At 38.7% G+C, this 20,509-nt stretch overlaps 1 protein-coding gene across 5 annotated transcripts in view; it reads right to left on the bottom strand.

The window, feature by feature from the left end:
* THSD4 (thrombospondin type 1 domain containing 4) overlaps positions 1–20,509 on the bottom strand; it is a 285,606-nt gene that overhangs the window by 15,103 nt on the left and 249,994 nt on the right. For all 5 annotated transcript variants that reach the window (XM_065641502.1, XM_065641500.1, XM_065641501.1 and 2 more), the window contains 6 exons: positions 15,128–15,303; positions 11,371–11,467; positions 10,223–10,465; positions 9,275–9,404; positions 7,357–7,561; positions 6,335–6,508 (listed from right to left, as the gene is read on the bottom strand). In XM_065641502.1, coding sequence (XP_065497574.1) covers positions 6,335–6,508; positions 7,357–7,561; positions 9,275–9,404; positions 10,223–10,465; positions 11,371–11,467; positions 15,128–15,303 — 1,025 coding nt within the window. The remainder of the gene's footprint in view (positions 1–6,334; positions 6,509–7,356; positions 7,562–9,274; positions 9,405–10,222; positions 10,466–11,370; positions 11,468–15,127; positions 15,304–20,509) is intronic.

Genomic DNA, 20,509 nt, shown 5'->3' with positions numbered 1-20,509 from the left:
CCATAGTCTTATGTTTTAAATGATTATGCACGAACTAGGCTGACATATCAAATAACAAAGGAAATACCAAACGGGAAGGTATAGGGGTGTCCCACCCTCTGCTCAAGATTTTACAACAGATTAACTACTCTCAAAGGATTTACAAAGCAAACTTAAACCTGAATGTTTCTGCGTTAAGTATTCGGGTTTTCATGTTTTTTTCTTCCTTCCAGTAAAAATCTTCCATGTGAAAGCCATGATTTCCAAGGCCCTAGGCAGGGAGTAGGAAGCGTTTGGATAATGAATCCTTTTGGTTTTCACAACTGACACACCCACTGCTTTCAATTTGGTGCCATTGATATGTTGCATTAATGCACAGTAACTGCCATAACCTAACACTGTATGACATGAGGAACTTTCACAAGCTGCAACTTCTCTGTTCTGGTCCTATTATTAAAGATATTTTGTTTCACTGTCTTGTTTTAATTGGCAGAAATCCCTCAGAAACCTTAGTCTGTGGAACACCCTCCCGCGTTTTAAGGAGTATGCCATTTCTCCTCTTCCTGAGGTCCTTCCCTCATGAGTTCAGTTTCAGAAGCTTTCCATTTCCATTAGAAACTAAAAATAAAATTAAAAAACCCACCCTAATCCCGTGCTCTGATAGCTGTCAGAAATAACTGTAACAGCAGCCCAGGAAAATAAGGCCAGTTCCTGCAAACTTGGAAAACTGCAAGTGGAAGCCTGAATTTCAGTCACAGCCACAGGGCATGGTAGAGAAAAAAACCCCCTCAACAGTGCCAGTTCCCTTTCACTGATGTGCCAGGCCCACTCATTACCCTCAACCGGGGCAACAGAGCGCAAGGAAGGCAGCAGGAAGTCTATCTGAACTCCAGAGTCCTTTCATGCAGGTCTCAGCGGCACTGCTGCCCTTAATTAAATTTTTAAACAACAACCAATCGAGTTCCAGTAAAACATCCCCACTTGCGCAGGATTTCTGTCTACCACACTTTAACCTTCATCATCTTAATTATGCCCCACAAGATAGTGAAGTTTTTTATGAATCATCCTCCTGATGTTACACTACTGCAAAAAATAAAAATGAAGACCTATGTTTGAAACACATTTATGAAACTCCTTTGCATTACTTGACCTACTCTGAGAAAATCCCTTTCAGCAGGGATTTTAGAAGGATTATGTAACCTTTGTTTTCCCAATAATAAACTAAGAATTGTATTTCAGAAACTCAACTGTGTTGCAGTTCCAAGACTAGGGGCAGATTTTCAAAGGACATAAAACTGTTGCGAGCAGGGGGGCTGGTCAGAAATATCCTTATGTATTGCCAAAACACTTTCTGGTATCTGGATTTAAGTTATTTTCCTTTAGAGTGCATCTATGTATACAGTAGGTGCTGGATCAGAAGTCAAACCATCCCTGTATTTAGTCTAGCAGATCCATAGTATCCTTCCAAGGTAACAAAAGTTTTGAAATACGGTCTTAAGAGTTTTTGGAAACCTCAGCTGGATCATGATTGCTTCTACATATGCACTGTTACTTTCTTTATATGTAGTTGGTACTTACATATTACTAATGCTCTCTGAAGTAAGTAACATTAGGAAACAGACTTCTTCACTACTTGGGCTCACACAATAAATATCACTTCCCTTGAAAGCTGTAGGGACTTTTTCTTTTCTTTTTTTCTTTTTTCTTTTCTTTTCTTTTTTTTTTTTTTTTGTGAAGGACCCAGGAGATTTTACATGTGCCATCCAGATGTAAATAAAAACAGTGAAAGAAGAGCGTGAGCTACAATATTCATTGGCAGTTCCACATTTGACTAGTCAACCCACTTATATCCATTAGGTAATGCTTTAGGATTGTGAGGAATAAAGCGTTAATTTTTACGAAGCACACTACGGTTCTCTAATGGAAGATGTTACAAAAGCATTGCTGTTACTCCTTTTAATGAAGAGTGAAATCCAGAGCATGGGTTTGACCTGTTTTGATTTTGTTCCCTGATGTGCAGCATTTTTTCTTCTTCCCAAGATTTTATTTTGGCCTCAGAATCTCATTAACATCTAAGAATTGTTTGTATTTTGGCTTCTTTTCTAAGTATGCTCTAAACATAAAATGAGAAACAAATGAACAGAGAAGATGGCAATGAGGAATAAACAAAAATGCAAGAGGGGAATGCTCCACTTTGCTGGAAGGAAACACTCGTGAGTCTCCCATTGCTGTAAATCAGGAGAATGCAGTTTCCCACTTCTGACCCATAAGAGAAGAAACTTTCCAGCAATTAGAGCTGTCAAAGAATCAGTCATGTGAAATGTTTGCAAGAATCTCATCTGCTCCCATCAATCCATTTTTTTTGCTAAGTTCACTAAGGTTCACCAGCTTTACTCTACTGCTTAATGGATCCAGCTTGGTGGAACTCCGCCGTTTTAATGCAGTCTGACATCTTAAGAGAATTATGAGATAGGAAGTCATCATTCTACAAAAGCATGTTAAAATATCACAAAAGTTTGTCCAGACTCTGTATAATCCAAAGGAGTTAAATACCATGTAGAAGAAAAAGCCATGAAACTTCAGTTAATTCTCTTACTTATACTCAAGACAAAGCAACAAATGTAAAGACAGTAAGATGAGTCGCGCTTTACAGGTTACAATTTTCTAGCAGCAATCTGAAATGAGTAAAAATTTATGTTTCTCTCAAGACTGAGCCTGGAGGATATCAGAATATGGTGTTTAGATCTACTTTAAAGAAAAACAACTCAGCATACACTTTTCAGAAAACAAGAGTTTGTTTCTTAAGGATGATTTGTTTTCCTTCTTTCCTTCCTTTACATGTTCCACCAGTGCGCAGATGGTGGCCGTACAACTCATGAGCTGTGCAGGTAAAAGTGTGTGTGTAACATACATACAATGGACTCCGATACCTCTTCATCAAAACAACTCAAATCAAGGACTGTATTGCTTTAGGAACGTGGAGGGCTTTTAAAAATTACTTAGGCTTAATTATATGTATAAAGAATCAATCTGCACAGAAACTGAATCCAAGAAGGTCAATGCCATGAGAGGAAACAGGTGGGCCTAAAATACATAATACGTTCTGGGAAAACAAGATGGGAGAATATGGCAAGAAGGCAGCCGAGTGTTATTTATGGAGTGAAGCTCCATGCAGCCCACCCTGGGAAGGAGACACAACTCATACACACAACTCTGTAAGTACTTCGCAGGTTTTTAAGTGCACATATGTTGTTGTATTGCAGAAATTACATTTAGGGAAGTTTAATGCTATAATCTTCCAATTTAGAACCAGAACCACCAAAACTATTAATGAAAATGAAGGCAATTAGCATGATTTTGCATTAATTAAAACTCTCCAAGGTTTCAGTAAAACAAGAAAACCCAAAATCTTTCTGCCAATCCTAAATTAGGTCCTGTCCTTTTCTTAAAACTCAGGTGTGACTATTCAGCTCTTCCTCTCCCTGTGTTAAAGAATACCCTTGTCGAATTCTGCACAAATATATACCGCAGTTATCAAATCCTGAAATTTAACATCTGTTGGCAGCAAAGATAATTGTAATTTTTATTTTACTGTGCTTTTTCTTGATGTTTCGCTAATTAACCAAGGCTATATTGTAATGCCCCATACATCATGTAAATCCAGACATAGAAGTTTGATATATCCCTTGCTGAAAGAGAAAGTATGTGCCTAACCAATCTCTGACAGGCCTCTGGAAATCTGTACTTGCTGCATGTGCAACAATTCACATTAAGTGTTTGCAAACAGGGTTCAGAAAAGTAAAGGCCAGGCCTCCTCTTATAGCGGTAACCAAGTTTGAACTCAACCATTTCAGAGTTCCAGCCTTCTCAAAAGTTATGATAAGTTCTTTTACCTCTTATTTCTAGCCATGGCTGAAATGTCAAAATACAATGGGAAAGACTGTTCTGTGGTATTTCCAGCTGGGACTTGAAGTAGGCATGTAATAAATCTCACAAAGAAGGTCTGTTCTTGTGAGATTTCCACCACAGTTCTGCAGACTCGAGAGGTTTGAACAAGCTTTCTTTAAGCATTTGAACTTTGGCTGCTTACCTGAACCACATGGTTTAGTGCCAGTGTTAGGTTAACGGTTGGACTCGATGATCTTGAGGGTCTCTTCCAACCAAAATGATTCTGTTCTATGATTTGTGGCTGCCCATCACTGATCTATGCTCATTGCTCAAGTGTGGCTTGGCTTAAAGTACTTTTTAAAGAATTGACTGGGGAAATTACACATGCGAAATCCATATACTTGGGAATGCCCATTTCCATTCCATGACAGAATTCTCCTCTTGTCTTTCAACAGAAACACACTTCTCTACAAAGAAGGAGAGACTTCGGATCTTAAAAAACAGCCCTCGCAAGGCACAATAAGAAAGCTAATGGCCAAAGGCCTGACTTGGCAAAGCTATTGACTGCTCCTATATTCCACTGACTTCCACTGGAATCACTGCCACTAAACCTTTGAACATCCGAATTATAAGGTGTGTGTGAACCTTAGAAGATTCTGCGCATTGCAGCCCAAACCTACTTTTTTCCTGAAATAAACTGTTCCTTCCATTCTCTTTGTGAAACAAACTCCAAACCCATTGCTGGCAGAAGCGATGGTGAATAATGCCAACTGCAGTAGCAAGCATTTGGAAGAAATTAATTTGTACACTTACATAAGCTGAGAAGGTAACAAAATGAATTATTTACTCTCTGATCCTAAAATGTTTGTGGTAAGAAAAAATTCCAACATTTCCACATTACCTGCTTCACTTCTCATTTAATACATACAAAGAAGCATAACAACATTCTACGGTCATAACCTTCAGCTACAAAAACTACTTTGAACTCCGCGGAGGACAAAATATCAATGTAGAACAATGAAGAAAACACTGATGCTAGAGTCTTCACTGGAGTGTGTGTGCTTTATGTGGTGGAACAGCACCAGCTGATAGTAGCTGGGCCGGCTTTTTCAAGAAAGATGTCCTTGAGGGTAGAATTTATTTTCTCTCTTACTTGTAAAATATCACTGTAATAGCACTGTACAAAGAAAAGCTCTATAAGCTTAAAAAAAAAAAAGGCACTGCCATTTTCCCTACAGCAAAGACTTTGCCATTTGCACTAATACCTATACTTCACCTGATAAATTCCAGTCCATGCTATGGAAGAGCACACACTGTGTGACTAGCAACTGGAAAAACAAGTTCAAATGACAACAACAACAACAAAGATTTATTAGTGTATAATTTATTTTTCTTTATAAATATCTATTTGAGTTGTCTAGAGGCTGAAAATTTGGCAAGCCTTTAATTGTAGCACGAGCCTGATCGGCCTTTTAAAAATTACGTGACATACCAGGTACCTGTCCTATTTGTGAAGTTCATCCACTATCTCTGCATCTAAAACACAGAACATCTTCTGTGTCCAAACGAATGCATTATCTATGAGCCGGACATCCCTAGCTTTCAGAGATACTACCTCAAAGTCATCCAAATAATGAATCAACAAAGTTATGAATACAATCTTACACCTTCAATGATAAATTATATTATTTGCCTGCCAAAACAACCAGTCAAAGAAAAAGGAGATGCAATCAGGATTTTACAGACTGTAGGCTCAACCTGTCTACAGATGGAATTGATACACACACCCCCACACGAGGGACCAAAATACCAGGCTTTTCTTAGCCTGTGTTTGTAAGTTTTTTAATGAAAGCGTATAAATATCACTACTGAACAACAACTCTGAGCTCAATCATGAAACAAGGTAAATCTCCACTGTTTTTATTGCTTTCATATGGAGAATCTAACTCATTGCAATAAAAAAATACATCCCTGTTCACAAAGTACAAAAGTCTGAATTAACCTTGCCTGAGTTTACAAAGCTGTTCTTCTTTTCACAGCTATAGAATAATTGTTTTATGGCTTGAACTTAAACCCAGACATCAGGCCTCAAACCTCCACCCATTAAAAAAGCAGTAGTGAAAATCTTAGAGTCTGAATCTTGAAACTCAGGGCTAAGCAAGGCAGAATAATAAATCTCAGTACACTTGATATTTTGGCAAGTTCAGACACAGAGCCAATTCTAAATCCAGATGTTTGGTCATGTACCCACACATTTGCCCTTTCTATGCATTCTTGTATCTAACACAACTCAAGATGCCCTTGGGATAATTATTTTTTGTTTGCTCTTGCCTGTTTCACAGATCAAGAATAAACATGGAAAATAAGATCACTCCTCTTATAGCTGTACAGATGTAAATTTTTTAATTCTGATGCACCTAAGTTGTTTTAGAAGATTTGGCAGCACGAAGAAAATGAGAAGCCTTACCCTGTCGCTCCAGTCTGTGAGGAACCAGCTCTTAGCACAGGGACCCATGTCGCAGTTCTCAATATCATTTGGCCGCAGCTTCATGTTACATTCCTCATCATCAACAATGTCTCCGAGGTTGCTGACGCACTTTACATCCCGGGTCCTCTGCCCCACTCCACAAGGCACTGAACACTGTAACACAAGGGAGGTTGCATCAGAGCTCTGTGCAAGAATAACAGTGGTTTATCAGGGAGCTGGGAACGTACAGCTCCTTAATTCCTGCTAACACATCCACAGAAGCTACAGAACTACTCTAGATTGCTGGGAATAGGGAATAAAAATGCATTAGTAGTTTTAAATCATATTCTCAGTCTGTAGCATTCTACAGTATACTTTGCAGATACATTTGGAAAACATAAAATTAAACCCTGTCTTCAACGGGCCATGCTGCACCTCATAAAAATGAACTGCTGGTATTTGAATAGCAGGCTGACATATTCTGCATAATTTTGATCTTGACCTATAAGCAGATACGAAGCAAGAGAAATTCAAAGAAAAACAACTTCTGAATCCCTCTTAGAACAGAGGACTGCCTTCTCCTGCTCTCTTTTCTTCAACCTTAGAGAACGCTGACAGCTATTGATATCTCTGCCTGATGATGTGAAGTATTGAGATTAAAAAGCAAGAATGAAACAATTTTCTGCTGCGTATGCATGAAATATTTAGACGAGTCATGTAAACACTCTAGAATTAAAGAGGAAAATCCCTGGGAATTTGAAAATTAAAGACTGCAGCACCTGCCTACAAGGGTACCTAGCAAAGCTTCCAAAGGCAGTCTCATTGTTTTTTCCTTGCTTTCAAATGCTTAATCATGTCTGCTACGCTTAATCATGTCTTACAGGTTGAAGTTATTTACCATGCCAAATATATTCCCTACAGTAAGATACCTTGCAGACTTCATCTTCAGACTGCAGCTATTTCTTCAACCGTTCACTTAATTTTTTGAGGCTTCATGCCCCACATTAATCCATCATACTTACTGAAGTCCACTCTGTCCTAATCTGCCATTCACTGCAGATCTTCAGCTGACAAGTGCTGGTTGTCTCTGGTTTCTCCAGGTGATGACAGCGGTACTGCTGAACTGTCAGGGTACGATTGGCGTACATTTGCCGGCATAAGATCTGTCGGTGCTGCATACCAAGGCCACAAGTTTTGCTGCACTCAGACCACTCCCCTATATCCCAGCTAAAGAAAAGGAAAAAAAAAAAAAGAAAGGTGTTTTTTCAGTAAAGATTTCTCTAATACTTGTCTTGACAGAACCCAAATGACATGATTCTGATGCTGGTACAGAATCTTAAAAAATAACGTCTCAAGTCTCTGCATGCTTAATTTAATCCTTTATGAAGACAATGTTATATACCTGTAACCAATCTACCTGTAATTGTTAATAATAAGCATGCATACAGATTGAACAAGTCATGGTTTCACGACATATTAGAAACATTAAGCCACTAATACCTTTCTTTTTTTTAAAGTATCTATCTATATTATTGCTCTAATGACACTTCCCCAAAATTTAAGATGTGTTGCATAGAAGTTTTCTGCAGAAAAGTCTCTAAAAATGACAATTCCACAAAGATCGTGTAATGCACCCAGGCATCCATTCATCAGTAAAACTGAAATAGCAAATTATAAGCTGTGAATGACATTTAATTTTAGAGATGAAAAAAATCCTTAGATATATGCTTCTCATTCCAAGATTTCACTGTATTTATTTAATCACTTTTGTATAAACATGTCATTTTCCCCTTTCCGTTCTTATTTCAAGCATGAAGACATACACAAACACGGGAAGTATCTGAATTGTTCGCAATTTTTATTTCAGAACTCTTGTGGAGAGCAAGCAACATCTCTCTGTTCTTCTTAATAAATATTTACCTATCTTTGTTTATATTCTTGAGTTATCCTGTGTAAACAAATGAAGCTGAACTAATACAGCTATTAGAAAGAAAAAGGTGAGAATAATGCTTGGTGTGAGAAGAAAATTCCAAGTAAACAGCTTCAGAAGCTCCTGAGTATCTAATACGGCCTAGAAAATTGCTTTGTCAGGCATCTCTAACACTGTTACCAGCACTTAAACCACTAGAAACTTCCATGGGATAAGAAGTGGCCACTTGCTGCTCTAAAGGGAACTGAAGAATGTAACCACAGTAGAGATGGAACACACAGCTGCTGACCTGAAATAAAATTGCTATAATGGCAACTGGGTTTAATCCTTTTAGCTTCTTGGTATGTACTCTGGATGAACTGACACTTTTTTTGCCTATTTAAAAGAAGTTGCTTAGCCAGTTGTAAGTCACAATCTCCTGATGGCAAGTGTCTTTGTAGAAGGAAATCACAGCTGAGCTGGTTGTGTGAGTGTGTTGGAAAGGAGGACTATCGCTTCCGAATCCAGGCTTCAAACTGAAGAAATACTGAATTCCAGGAAAGAGAGGTGACATTTATGAGGTGGCCGTTGTGAGCACTATCAGCCTAATCGCATTTTTAAATACAACGCCATGGAATGAACAGGTGGGTACTAGAGCACAGTGATCCAATGTGGAGTGATACAACCTACACAGCCTCTTCGTTAGACAGGTATGTGCAGAAGCCTGTCAGTTGAAAAAGTGTATGCACAGAGAGACCATATCTAGTGTGCATGCCTGAAAAATCACACACATTTTGAGAAATTACTACACTCACTTGTTGCCAACTTCCCTTTGTCTTCTCTGAATGCTATTGCCCTCTGTGAAGGGGAAAAAGGTCACCAACAACTAAGGAAATATATCCACGAGGCTTTATGATAAAAATGCATAGCGCTTAGAAGTTCAAACTAGTTTCCTACTGAATAGCCTCTTCCATATGCAAAACTTCAATGACATTGGCTTATTTCACTTGACTTAAATTGTATTATCTTACAAAGCTGGACATGGGAAGAGGTTGCAGGCTTCCTCTTCTGGAATGGGTTTGGTGCTACTGTCACAGTAACTCTCAGATACCTCTTCGTGAGTCTTTCTGTTGACGCAGTGAAAAACTGGGTACTGTGACCCTGAAATGAAGAAGAAAATTACATGACATATTGCAAAAGACTCCACAGTATAAGCCATAACAGTAGCATCCAACACTGATACAGAAAGGAAATGCGTAATTTAACAACACGAAATACAGACTAAGATTTCATCCAAAATTTCCAGATGTAAGAGCTGAATGCTGTACTGTTTACATTGTAGTATTAAGGGAAGCCCTTAGGAAGCGGAAAGTACAGCATGGCATTGTAGGAAAGGCTCACTAATTGCCAGTCCCTTTCCATCCCTCTTCCTTCCCACTTCTGCCCTATGAAAACCTCAGTTTTCTAAAGTCATGTTATTGCTGTTCCAGCAACATCCGACGAGGCAAAGATATGGCTGATGGAGTCCCTGTGAAACCTTCCCGTAAAGATCAGAAATCTGTTGACAAAGACACAGCAAGCACTGAGGGTGTATATGATAAAGCTGGAGAGGCCAAATGGAAGGATAAAGAATGCCAAAGAATGTTGAGGAAAGCAGCTGTGTATTAAGGGTGTGAGAGCAGTTTGCCATAAAATCCTGAAATATTTCCTTTCAGAGACGAATGCCATAGATTCCCTTTTAATTTACATACTGTATATTTCACATGTTAAATTTTGTTGTTTCTACTGATTTAAGTACTAATATAAGCACGCATAATAGTACTGACATGTCTTTTGCTTGTAAGATAACAGAAAACACCAGGTCCAGCAATGCTTTGTGCATATAAGAGCTGCTGAATAGTCAAACTGCTGCTCCTCTCCCGTGCCGGAACCCTCCTGTGTGTCGTTTATTTTCTGTGCATGGTGTATGAAGCACTTACCTTTCCCACATGTAGTCGTGCACTCAGTTTTCCCAATCTGTTTCCAGTTGTGTTCTCGGTTTTGTCTTGGTGGTTGCACAGCAGGCACCTGGTGCTCTGGCTGATGAGCGGGAAATCTTCCTAGCTGAATAACTGGAAAAGTTCCAGCGGACTGTGCAGAGAGAGCGTCTGTCTCCCTACGCAAATCCTCATCCTCACGATTTGTACTTTCCGGCATTCCTAACTGACCATTCAAGGGCTCCCCTGATGATGGACAACAACAAAAAAGTAAAATAATGGGTCTCAATTGCAAATATCAGTCTTTGTTTTCAAACACTAACTATCACAACTGGAGCATCGTTAAACTTGAAAGCAGCTTTAATCTGCTGTGCAGACACCTCCTAATAGTGTCCTGGAAAGATTCTGCTGTTTTAAACTAAGATAACCAAGTCTCAGCTAGCAAATACATTAAAAACTGAAGAATCTCCAACCACACTGTAGAGTTAATGCAGCCAGTGTCAAAATTTCCCAAAGCAATTTTTTTTGTACCATGCTCTGGATTCTGTGCCTCTGCATGTCACAGCACAGCTGCTTCTTTTTTGGAAAGACTACAAATCACTTAGAAATTTGTCAAGGCAAGTCACAAACATTAAAAGTAGGATGAAACTCGCTTGCAAATTTTGTACTACCCTTCAGAACTCCACACCAGTACACACAGCACATACCCATGACTCAGGAGCACGAGCTGTCCAGATTCTAGCTTGGGAAGGCAACAGTTTTGTGTTTGATCCTCTCCAGGTGGGAAAGAGAAACTGTGAATGGTTGTTTTAAATTATCTCAAACTCTGAAGAGAAAAATCATGTTCTACTTCATTTCTGAGGCATAGTTTTAACACTCCAGCTCATGCAAAGCCATGGTTAACATTTTACAACAAAATTGTTACTGGAAGTAGAAACATGTGACCAGAGTCCCTGCTACAGTATAAATAATCCCTGCCAGTATTAATTCACAGAATTACCTATGCAGACTTCTCTTTCAACATGTAGGGTGAAATTCTGGGCCTCTCCCAATGAATGGCAGCATTTATGCCGAATTTAATGGTATTAATTTCTCTATTAGCTTACTGGGTAATAAAATATGTTTAATAATAGGAAATAGTGGCATTTTACCTGGCCTCCTGTGAGCAAGCAACTGAGGACTAATGACATTGTCTCCTGGAATGATATACTCATAATGTATACCTGGGTTAGGCTGCTGATGTATCATCTAAAAAGAAAAACAGCCATATATTCAGTTCTTCCACTTGTTATATTACTAATACTTAAATATGTACTTGAACTGATCAGCTATGTAGCATTATTTATCATTGGTCAGGATATAAACAAGGGTTAATGCCTGCTTCCAAAAAATGCAAAAAAAATATACTTGTTTCTGGAAAAAGTAAGAAAATACAGGTTACTGCCTTTGCAAGCTGAGGTCACTTGTGATGGCACAGGATCTATTTCTCTAGATCTTTCTTGAAAAATGTAAAGCTGACACGCTTCGGGCCAACGTGCGGCTGTGGGCTGCACCAGCCCCGGCCTGGCCTCCGCTCACACCAGCCTCAGCAGCACAAGAGATGGTCCTACGGTCACCAAAACATCGTCAAGTAGAAGGAGCTTGACAGATACCTTTAAGGAAACATAAGTAGAGAAGAATACATACCACAGACCCTAATCTACAAAGCCAGCCAACTGCCTTTTTTAAGGTTTATCAGCTGTGCTTGGACGGAGCACATTTGCACAGCACATACATGTTTTCTGTGTGCACTGTCTCACAAATCAAACTGTTCCTGTCATCGCCACGCAGCTACCTCTGCAGCACTCAATGGAGACTCAACAATCAACTCGCTAAAACGACTAATGTGCCACTCTCACCATAAGCATTGCTCAATAAAGATCAAGTGAACAGATTACAAAGACCCACAAACTGGTTGCAGCAGCTGAAGGGCACCCGTGCAACCCTCCTGCATCCACCCACGCTAATTTTCAACTGAATAAAGATGTAATGTAAGTACAGACAGACTCCCACTGCTTTACAGCTAGTCACTACCACTCTGTCAAGGTGTTTGTGGTGAAACGCAGGTGGGAACCATAAGGCTTTCTCCTTTAAATGTGAAAATGAAGCTGAGGGGTTCCACAACGCTGCTGCGCAAGGCCACGTGAGCTGACATGGGCACACCGCTGCAAGTCAGTGCCGCTTCTGGTGTGCCTGGTTAAGCAGTCAGGCTTGAGCAAGATACGACTTTATTAAAACTTTTTAAAACTGTTAGCAGCACACTCCATACCCAACCAGCTTGTATAATGTTATGTTGCTGCTGCTGACAACCTGAGCATGCTCACACTAGAAATGCTGAGATGCCATCAGCTGCTAATTTCACTTGTTGAGCTTTGATTACTTCAGTACTGCTTCTACTGACACTGCACACTGCTGATTTAGAAGTTCTGAACTCCTTGTGGAGATTGGTCTGGTAGAAGCCTCAGATTACACTTAAAGTACCTTTTAAAAACAAACAAACAAACAAATCCCTCCCCCCCCCCGCCACAAGATCAAACACCAGAGCTTGTACTAGCTCTGTGGTTCTGACAAACCATGGGTCAAAAAGAAGAAAGTCATGCTCTGCCAACGGCTTTACGTCCCAGCAGTGCACACTTATGTTTCAAGGTTTCACCAAATTCATCACACCAATCAACACCAACTACGGGTTCAGACCTTTGTTTTTCCTTGTGTCGAAATAACTTTTTCCTTGCCAAATATAATAGCTGTTCCTCAAAACTCTGTCCCTCAGAGATCACGCACTTTTCTGAACCATCTAGTAATGCATTGCCTGTAATATTTTTTTGTAAGGGTTGATCCTTCCCATGTAACTTCGTTATCCAAAAAATACACCCCCTTTGTGTTTGGTCCCAAGAGAACTGAGCACTGTGAAGCTGACTTCAGCAGAACCAGGACCCCGTTCTTAAGATGGTTCCAGGAACAGCTTTCCAATGGTTCCCATGTTTTTTCCATCACATTTCTCAAAACAACTGAAAGGCATATTTTATAAAAAGCTTAGCTGATGAAGTCCCTATGAATATATTGTCACAGCTTTCCTGCAGAGAAATACCTGGAATTATACAACAGTTTTGCTTTGAGTTAGTGGACCTAAGTCTTCATAGCAATGTATACTTCACACTTAGACAAAACTTGCATTTCTTTTTATCTTGCTAATTATAACCTGCTCTAATTTAGAGAGCTTTTTCCCCTCCATTTTTAGAGTGGAAGAAAGATAGCATTATCTCAGGAAAAAGGAAGGAAAGCCATTTGGAATTCCCATCTGCAAATCTTTTCATTTTTCCACACAGAGCATAAAGATGATGAGTATGCATGGAAAGAGAATTACATGAGTCAGGAACTGCAAGACAAAGTCTGAAAAATGACATCTGTATCTGCATAGCTACAAATTTCAAACCCATAAGAGAGACTGAGTCATACTGATGATTGATTTTCTTTCATCTAGCACTATCCATTTTTATCTTTCCACACTACATTGAAAAAGACACTAAACTATCAGCTTATAATGAGTTGTAGTATTCCTCATATCTACAAGAAACATCTCAGGTAAGAGTCCAGTCAAATTAGAAGTGGCAATCCACAGTAGCAGCCACAGAGCAAAACTGATAAAGCTGTGCCCATCACACCAGCTTTCTTATATTCATTGCAAAAGAAAAAAAAAGACGCTAAGCCTAAACTAAAACATTAAAATATGATAAATCATTACATATTAGGCATCAATCAGCTGACAATAAAAACTTTAAACCAAACCTCAGCTCACAGCATCCTACACAATGACACATATATTTTAAAAACATGGAGTCTGCATCGCAGAATCTAGGAGCCCAAACATTTAATCTTCCAGGCTTTTGCCAGTCTTACATTGCAATCAATCAGAAATTATCAAAAAAGAAGTAATGTTTGCATAATTATTACGTTGCTTTATTAATACACCGTATAGCAAATGGAGAATAACTTTGCCAACATCTAACTTTTCCCAGCTGAGTAACCGGGGTATTTACTATTCATTTTTCCATGAAACAACCCAGCACACTCACTTTTCCACCCCATATAGCACTGAAAGGCAAAAAAGCTGTAGTTGGATCAAACAACCATCTTAGCAGTTAATCTAGCTTTTTCAATGAATGGACTTCACCGTGTGAAAGTGTATAATCTCAGAATACACCATTTATCTTTGAATAAGTTGTAATCAATTCCAGTTATAGTTTCTATTTCAACATGATGCAGTAAAACCTGTTCCACCTGATGTAAACAGCTTTTTCAATATGATTCTCCCCTCTTAGTCACAACTTGTCTTCTCTCTTCCTTTCTCAAATGGCTATTATCTATGGTCTCCTAGCACAGTTTTGTATTAAAACTGCTCGGTTTCAAATCCCACATCCTATAGTTTTTTGGACTTGTGTTTCTTTTAAAGAAAACTGAAACAGTATCACCCTGTGAGGGGCCTTGTCTGATTTAGATATTTGCTTCAGTTCACTTTAAAATTAAACTAAGCCAAATTTTCTTAAGCAGGAAGGTATCCTGAGAAAATCCAGTTCCGAACCCACCCCTGCCCCCGGCCCAGATATTTGTATGCTTTATCTCTCTTTTACTGAACACATAAAACGGGGTTTACTTGATCAATGAAGTCTGAGAGAAAAAGACTTTCTCATCAGTTAGGTTTCCTACGATCTGGAGCAAGATGGGAGCAACAGCAAGCAATAGTAAAATATCAAAAATAATGTTTCGAAATTAAAGGAACAAACCAGTAACAAAATATTGGTAATGAATGCAATTTTAGAGTTACGTGTTAACAATGAACGGAACATTTTTTTTTTCAATCAAGAAACTTACATAGACATCCAGGACTTCATTTGTTGGACCATCAGCTAAAAACGATTCTCCTGCAGTGCTGGAGATTTCATTTGGGCGTTTATAAGTGAACATTGTCCCACCACCTTCATATCGCCCAGGCCGATCAATTGCCCAGTTTCCATTGATGATGGACCGTCCTGATCGACTCCGCAATGCTGTAGAGGATGGGGACAGAAACACAAGGAGCTTGATCAGAGTAAATCACCTTCACATACTTCAAATACATACATTCAAATCCTCAAAGCTGCATTACACTGTTGGGTGTTCTCTGAGGCCAGGGGACAACCTGTGTAGCTGTTGAAAAGAACAGTCTTATGTTAATATTTGAGAAAAAAAAGGTAGGAAAAAAAAGCTTAGAAAACTTTGTCAGAACATTTGGTATGTTTATGTTGCAAGAAAAGAAAGAAAAATCGAAGATAGCTTGGAAAACTTTCTCAACAGTTTCCCATAGGTTGTCGTGTGCCCGTCAGCCAGCCAGCGGCACACACTGACCACAGCGGGATCCAAGGAAGTCATTTTCCCCTCCGCTTCCTCTCCAGTGAATTGACTATTTCATCATTTAGACAGAACAAACACAGAGGCGGATACAGAAAATCAGTACATTATACAATGCAGAAGAACGAAACAATTTGGCAACACGTGAATATCCTGGGTTGCCAAATACTCCAGTTATTCTTCACAAAGCCATTTGGCTGGCGCCTCCATTTCCTTCTCAGAACACAACTTTTTTCCCAGAACATCTGCAGAGCCCTGATCTGCAGCACTGTTTGGAAAGGAAAGCTCTCTGAAAATGCCAGTAGGATCTCTTGTGTTAGGAAAAGTGACTTTGCAGATCATATACTAGACAAGGAAGCATAAAATCTGGATTCAATATCCAGTTGTGCAGGGCATTCCCTTTGTCATCATAGGCAAGTCACTGATTTCTAGGTGCTCCTGTTCCTTCTTGTTCCTACTTCATTTATCTGTCTATGGGAATATAATTTGAAACCCTTAAGGTCCTGCCGCATAGCGCATAATTTTGTGCAATATTACACTCATATATTCTAAAATATAGTAATACCTTGAGGGTGAAACCGTATCAGACATTGTTTAAATACACAGAAAAGACATGATTCTTTCTCGAAAAGCTTTACTTAGACCTTCAATTTTATTACAAAAGAATTTGCTTTTAAATACAGACTTTAAAACAGACAACAAAATCTACTGACATCCTTGGCTGTATATTGCTTGGCAATTTACTTTTTAATGCAAATTCAAGGTATGAGCTTTGAACTTACAGAATTTACAGTCAAGGACCTAGTTATTCTAGAGACTGTTTCTTCCTTGTCCTGTCATAACAACTGTGATATCCAGTTAAAATGCTCTCAGCATTATAAACAACTATTTATACTGCTGGGAAAAACTTCAAAAGCCTACACACATGGCCTAAACGATGGGAAATTAAATTTGTGCCATTAATTCCGAAGTAATACATATTAGAGAAGAAACTTAAATTGTTCTTACATATTCCAGACATCCGAATTAACTGAATTAACCAACAGATGCAGTCTTGCTGCTTTTGCTGCAGGCCTCTCGGAGAGGAACATCCGTGTGACTGCGTGCTGAGAAACAGTCACAGAACAGCAACGTAAAGGGGCATTATGTTAAGACAAAAAAAGACAGCAGTAGAGAACCACACTGCAAGTATCATTGTTCTTTTATATAAATTAGTGATTCTAAGCGCAGCACTACTGCCACATTTCAGAAACCACGTCAATCGCTTCATTACTCTTCTTTGAGTACCCCCTTGCTGAAAGAAAACCTTCTGTATTGAGAAAATCCCATAGTTACAGATAAAGATGCAGCCAGTCCAGTAGAGAAGAACTCGGAACAGAACATGCTGGCTGAAGGGACAGTGACACTATCAGTGTCCTTGCCTTGTGAAGTTGCAAGATGCAAAGTCTTTTTCCCCCGTGAACTATTTTTAATTTAATTAATATTGACAAAATTGTTTATAGAAGGTGATTTCATTGTGGTTATTTGATAAATTTTGTAAATATCCTTAGACAGCATCATGTACTTATGTCTCACGTACTCGTGTCTCTTCTAAATCCTTTCTGTTGTTATTCATTAATGAAAAAGCAATGGCTCATTAGACAAAGTGGGGAACTTTATCAGTCTTCAGGCAACGACCAGGACAACTACATTAATGGCTCTGGATCAGACCCTGTAAAAACGTATTCACGCATTTTGAAACTGGATTTTACTTAACACTACACGTTTATTTTCCCAAGAGCTATCATACATCCACTTGTTTCCCAGGTCTCATTTTCTGACACATTAACAAAACAGTCTCTATACCGTGAACATAAGTTGAAAAATATTCTAGATGACATCAGCCATGAAAATGGCATCATCATTACCGATACAGTGCTGGGAAGAAAACCCATGGCTCACATCCTATTGCATGCAGGTTAAACATGAAATCCACTCCCACTATTTACAGGCTATTTACACTTGTTACATTTTAATTAAAAAAAACTGTGGAGTAAATGCTTCTGCGAAATTTACTGGAGTTTTCCATGGGTTTTTAATATGGAACGCTTCCTTAACTTTATGGTCTGAGTATTTTATCTTATATTGCTGCTAAACAAATAAAATAAATGAATCATCAAGAGCTCAGAAAAAGAAAAAGAGAGCTGGGTAAGATTAAATCGTTGTTAATAATGAAGCTGTAGAAAGATGGCTGTCCGAGAAACTGAGACTCCATTAAACTTTCATTTCAAATCCATCATATGGCAGGTCTGAAAGAGGCCTCCCCATAAAAAGGTAAAATGTGCCTCTTTTATGTTTTGATCACTCTGCAGCTACCACCTCGACTCTATCACCCTGAAGAATTTTTTTGGTGCTAATATTTTTAGCCAAAGCATGAAAGATTTTTAAAAGCTTTACCGTTAATTTCTCATGAGGAATTCCTCATACAGTCTGTAGCTGATTCCATCTATCTTTCATCTCGTGATCAGCTTCTAAACTAAAACTGTGTTCTTTACATTAGCCTTCAGTAACATTTTGCAATAGAGATATAGAATATTTCAGGCTACAAATTCTGATCAGCATTTCTTGGGCTACAATCTGAATAGGCCATATATTAAGACTTGTATTTCAAGCATCTGAAGGGTATTAACTAATTTTCTACAGTTCAGCTTACAAGTCTCCTTTTAAGGATGCTTTGCAGCTCCTGTCTTCCTGTTTAACAATTCTATACAGCCTTCTATACAGAACTTGGAAAAATAAAGGTGAAAGATAATTTAAATCAGAGGTAGTTGATGCAGTGGTGCAACAGAGGCAAGTTCTGTAAACAAGGAACTTGCATCCACTGTCAAGGTCAGTATTTCTAGTCAGAAGTTATGTTTGATGGTTTGTAAGAGTAGCTTTTGTAATCCTAATTTCTGTAATCACTGCAATCAGAAAATGTAAAAAAATTAAAAATGATAGGTCCTAATATGTACATGTTCAGTTTTAGTCTACCCAATGTTAAACACACCTTATATTATATGAAGTATGTCCAGCCTGGCATAGCAGATTTATAAAATAGATGCTCAAGTTTTGTATGATCCAGAAAGAATATACATGTGTTATTCCCAACACAAAGTCCCACCTGTCCTTCAGAAAACTGGAAACATCATAATCCATATAAGCAGTTTGAAATACTTTGTAAACTTATTGCTGAATGACTCCTATTTTTCTAATCACTTCATATCTGAGGAGAAATATTTTATGTGCAGGTCTAGTACCTCACTATCCGCAGTACATTTTTACCCCAAATTGCATCAGCACAGTGCCAATAACAAAATGAAACCTCTCAATCCTGCAACAGCACTAACACTCACAGTAACACAGTGTGTTTATTTTCTGTCCTAAGGCCTTTTTATCTGGGAGAACAGTGTCCTAAGCCCTACTTAATTGCTTTACAAACCCCATAAAGTCTTTAGACGGACAGAATCAAAGTTCCTTCCCACGTATTAAAAACTATTAAGTGTCCCTCATTTGGTCCTGACCCCAAGAGCGAGAAGCAGAGAGCAGTTCCCCTCTCCCGGGAAGGGGACTGCATGCTCCCAACCAAAGGCTTGTGCTGTTGAAGTTCATGGCAAATGTCTCACTGGTAATTTAATCCAGGAGACCTCGACAAGCTGCAGATGCACTCAAGATGCAAGTCAAAGACTGATAAAACTTGGTAAAAAATTATTTGACAAATTTCCTCAACAGAGGCATCTAGAAAAGGCAAGTGGATAAGATGGGTGAGGCTCTCACATCTGTTTTGTAGCTGCCAATTAAGTCAAAGCATATCACGGGCAAAGTGTAGGAACTATCTCATTTGTACGCCTCAGCACAATTTTCACTTGACATATCACATTTGGAGCATATTTTCTGTATGGTTTTGGTATGGTTTTTTGTTGTTGTTGCTTTGTTGTTTGTTTGTTTTTAATTCTGTTGCCATTTAAGTTGACTGAAAGTGTAAGAATGTTTTGACTAAACTAGTCTGCTTTAGAAAAAAATGCTTTCCGAGGCTCTTTAAAGAAAGTGCCCAGAAACAGCTGCAGTAAATAATATGACTAGTTCTGAATACGCACTATGATGAAAGAAGTGAAAGAAACACACAACTTCCACTGTTTATTTTTCCTGTGTGAAAATACATTATATGGAGCTTTTTCTAATCCACAAACTGGATTATAAAAATCAGTGCAGAATGGAGCATCTTGTACCACCAAACCATATAGATCCTCTTTGGTGAAATCTCCTCTGAGGTAAGTCAGTCCCATGGTAAAAACCACGTGGAAACTGGCAGTGGGGAACAGAACAGAGGAGAGATGTGAAGTGGTGGGATGTTGGAGGGTCCAACCAAGGGACCGCATCGAGCTGCCGTCACCTCCGCACAGCACACGCGTGCAGCCTGCGGACCAGCTGCCAACCATGAGTCCGACTCCTAAAACCACTGGCTACTTCCGAACATGTAGAGACTGTAAAACTCTCTCTCCAAAAGTACTTTAAGATGACTTCAAATACTTTTTTTTTTTTTTAATAAAAACTATTCGGCTTTATATAACATAGCTTGTCTTCATGCCTATCAGCCTTGCAGCACGGAATACACAATACATTTCAAGTCAATAAAGAAAGAGCATATTGACCTCAATCTAGAAATACTGTAAGCCATCGTATACATCTACTAGGCTACTTAAAGTACCTCTGAAGCATAAAGAAAAAAAAGCCAAATGTCTAGAGACTCAACCATCTACGGTTTTAAAATAATGAAATATGCATTCCTTCAAATGGATGCTCTGAAATAACTCCTTTCCAAAGTATAAATATTTTATGATTATTAGA

The sequence above is a fragment of the Caloenas nicobarica genome, chromosome 10, assembly GCF_036013445.1.
Source record: "Caloenas nicobarica isolate bCalNic1 chromosome 10, bCalNic1.hap1, whole genome shotgun sequence".
In the NCBI taxonomy this organism is placed as follows: Eukaryota; Metazoa; Chordata; class Aves; order Columbiformes; family Columbidae; genus Caloenas; species Caloenas nicobarica.
This window is presented reverse-complemented; position numbering and strand designations above follow the sequence as displayed.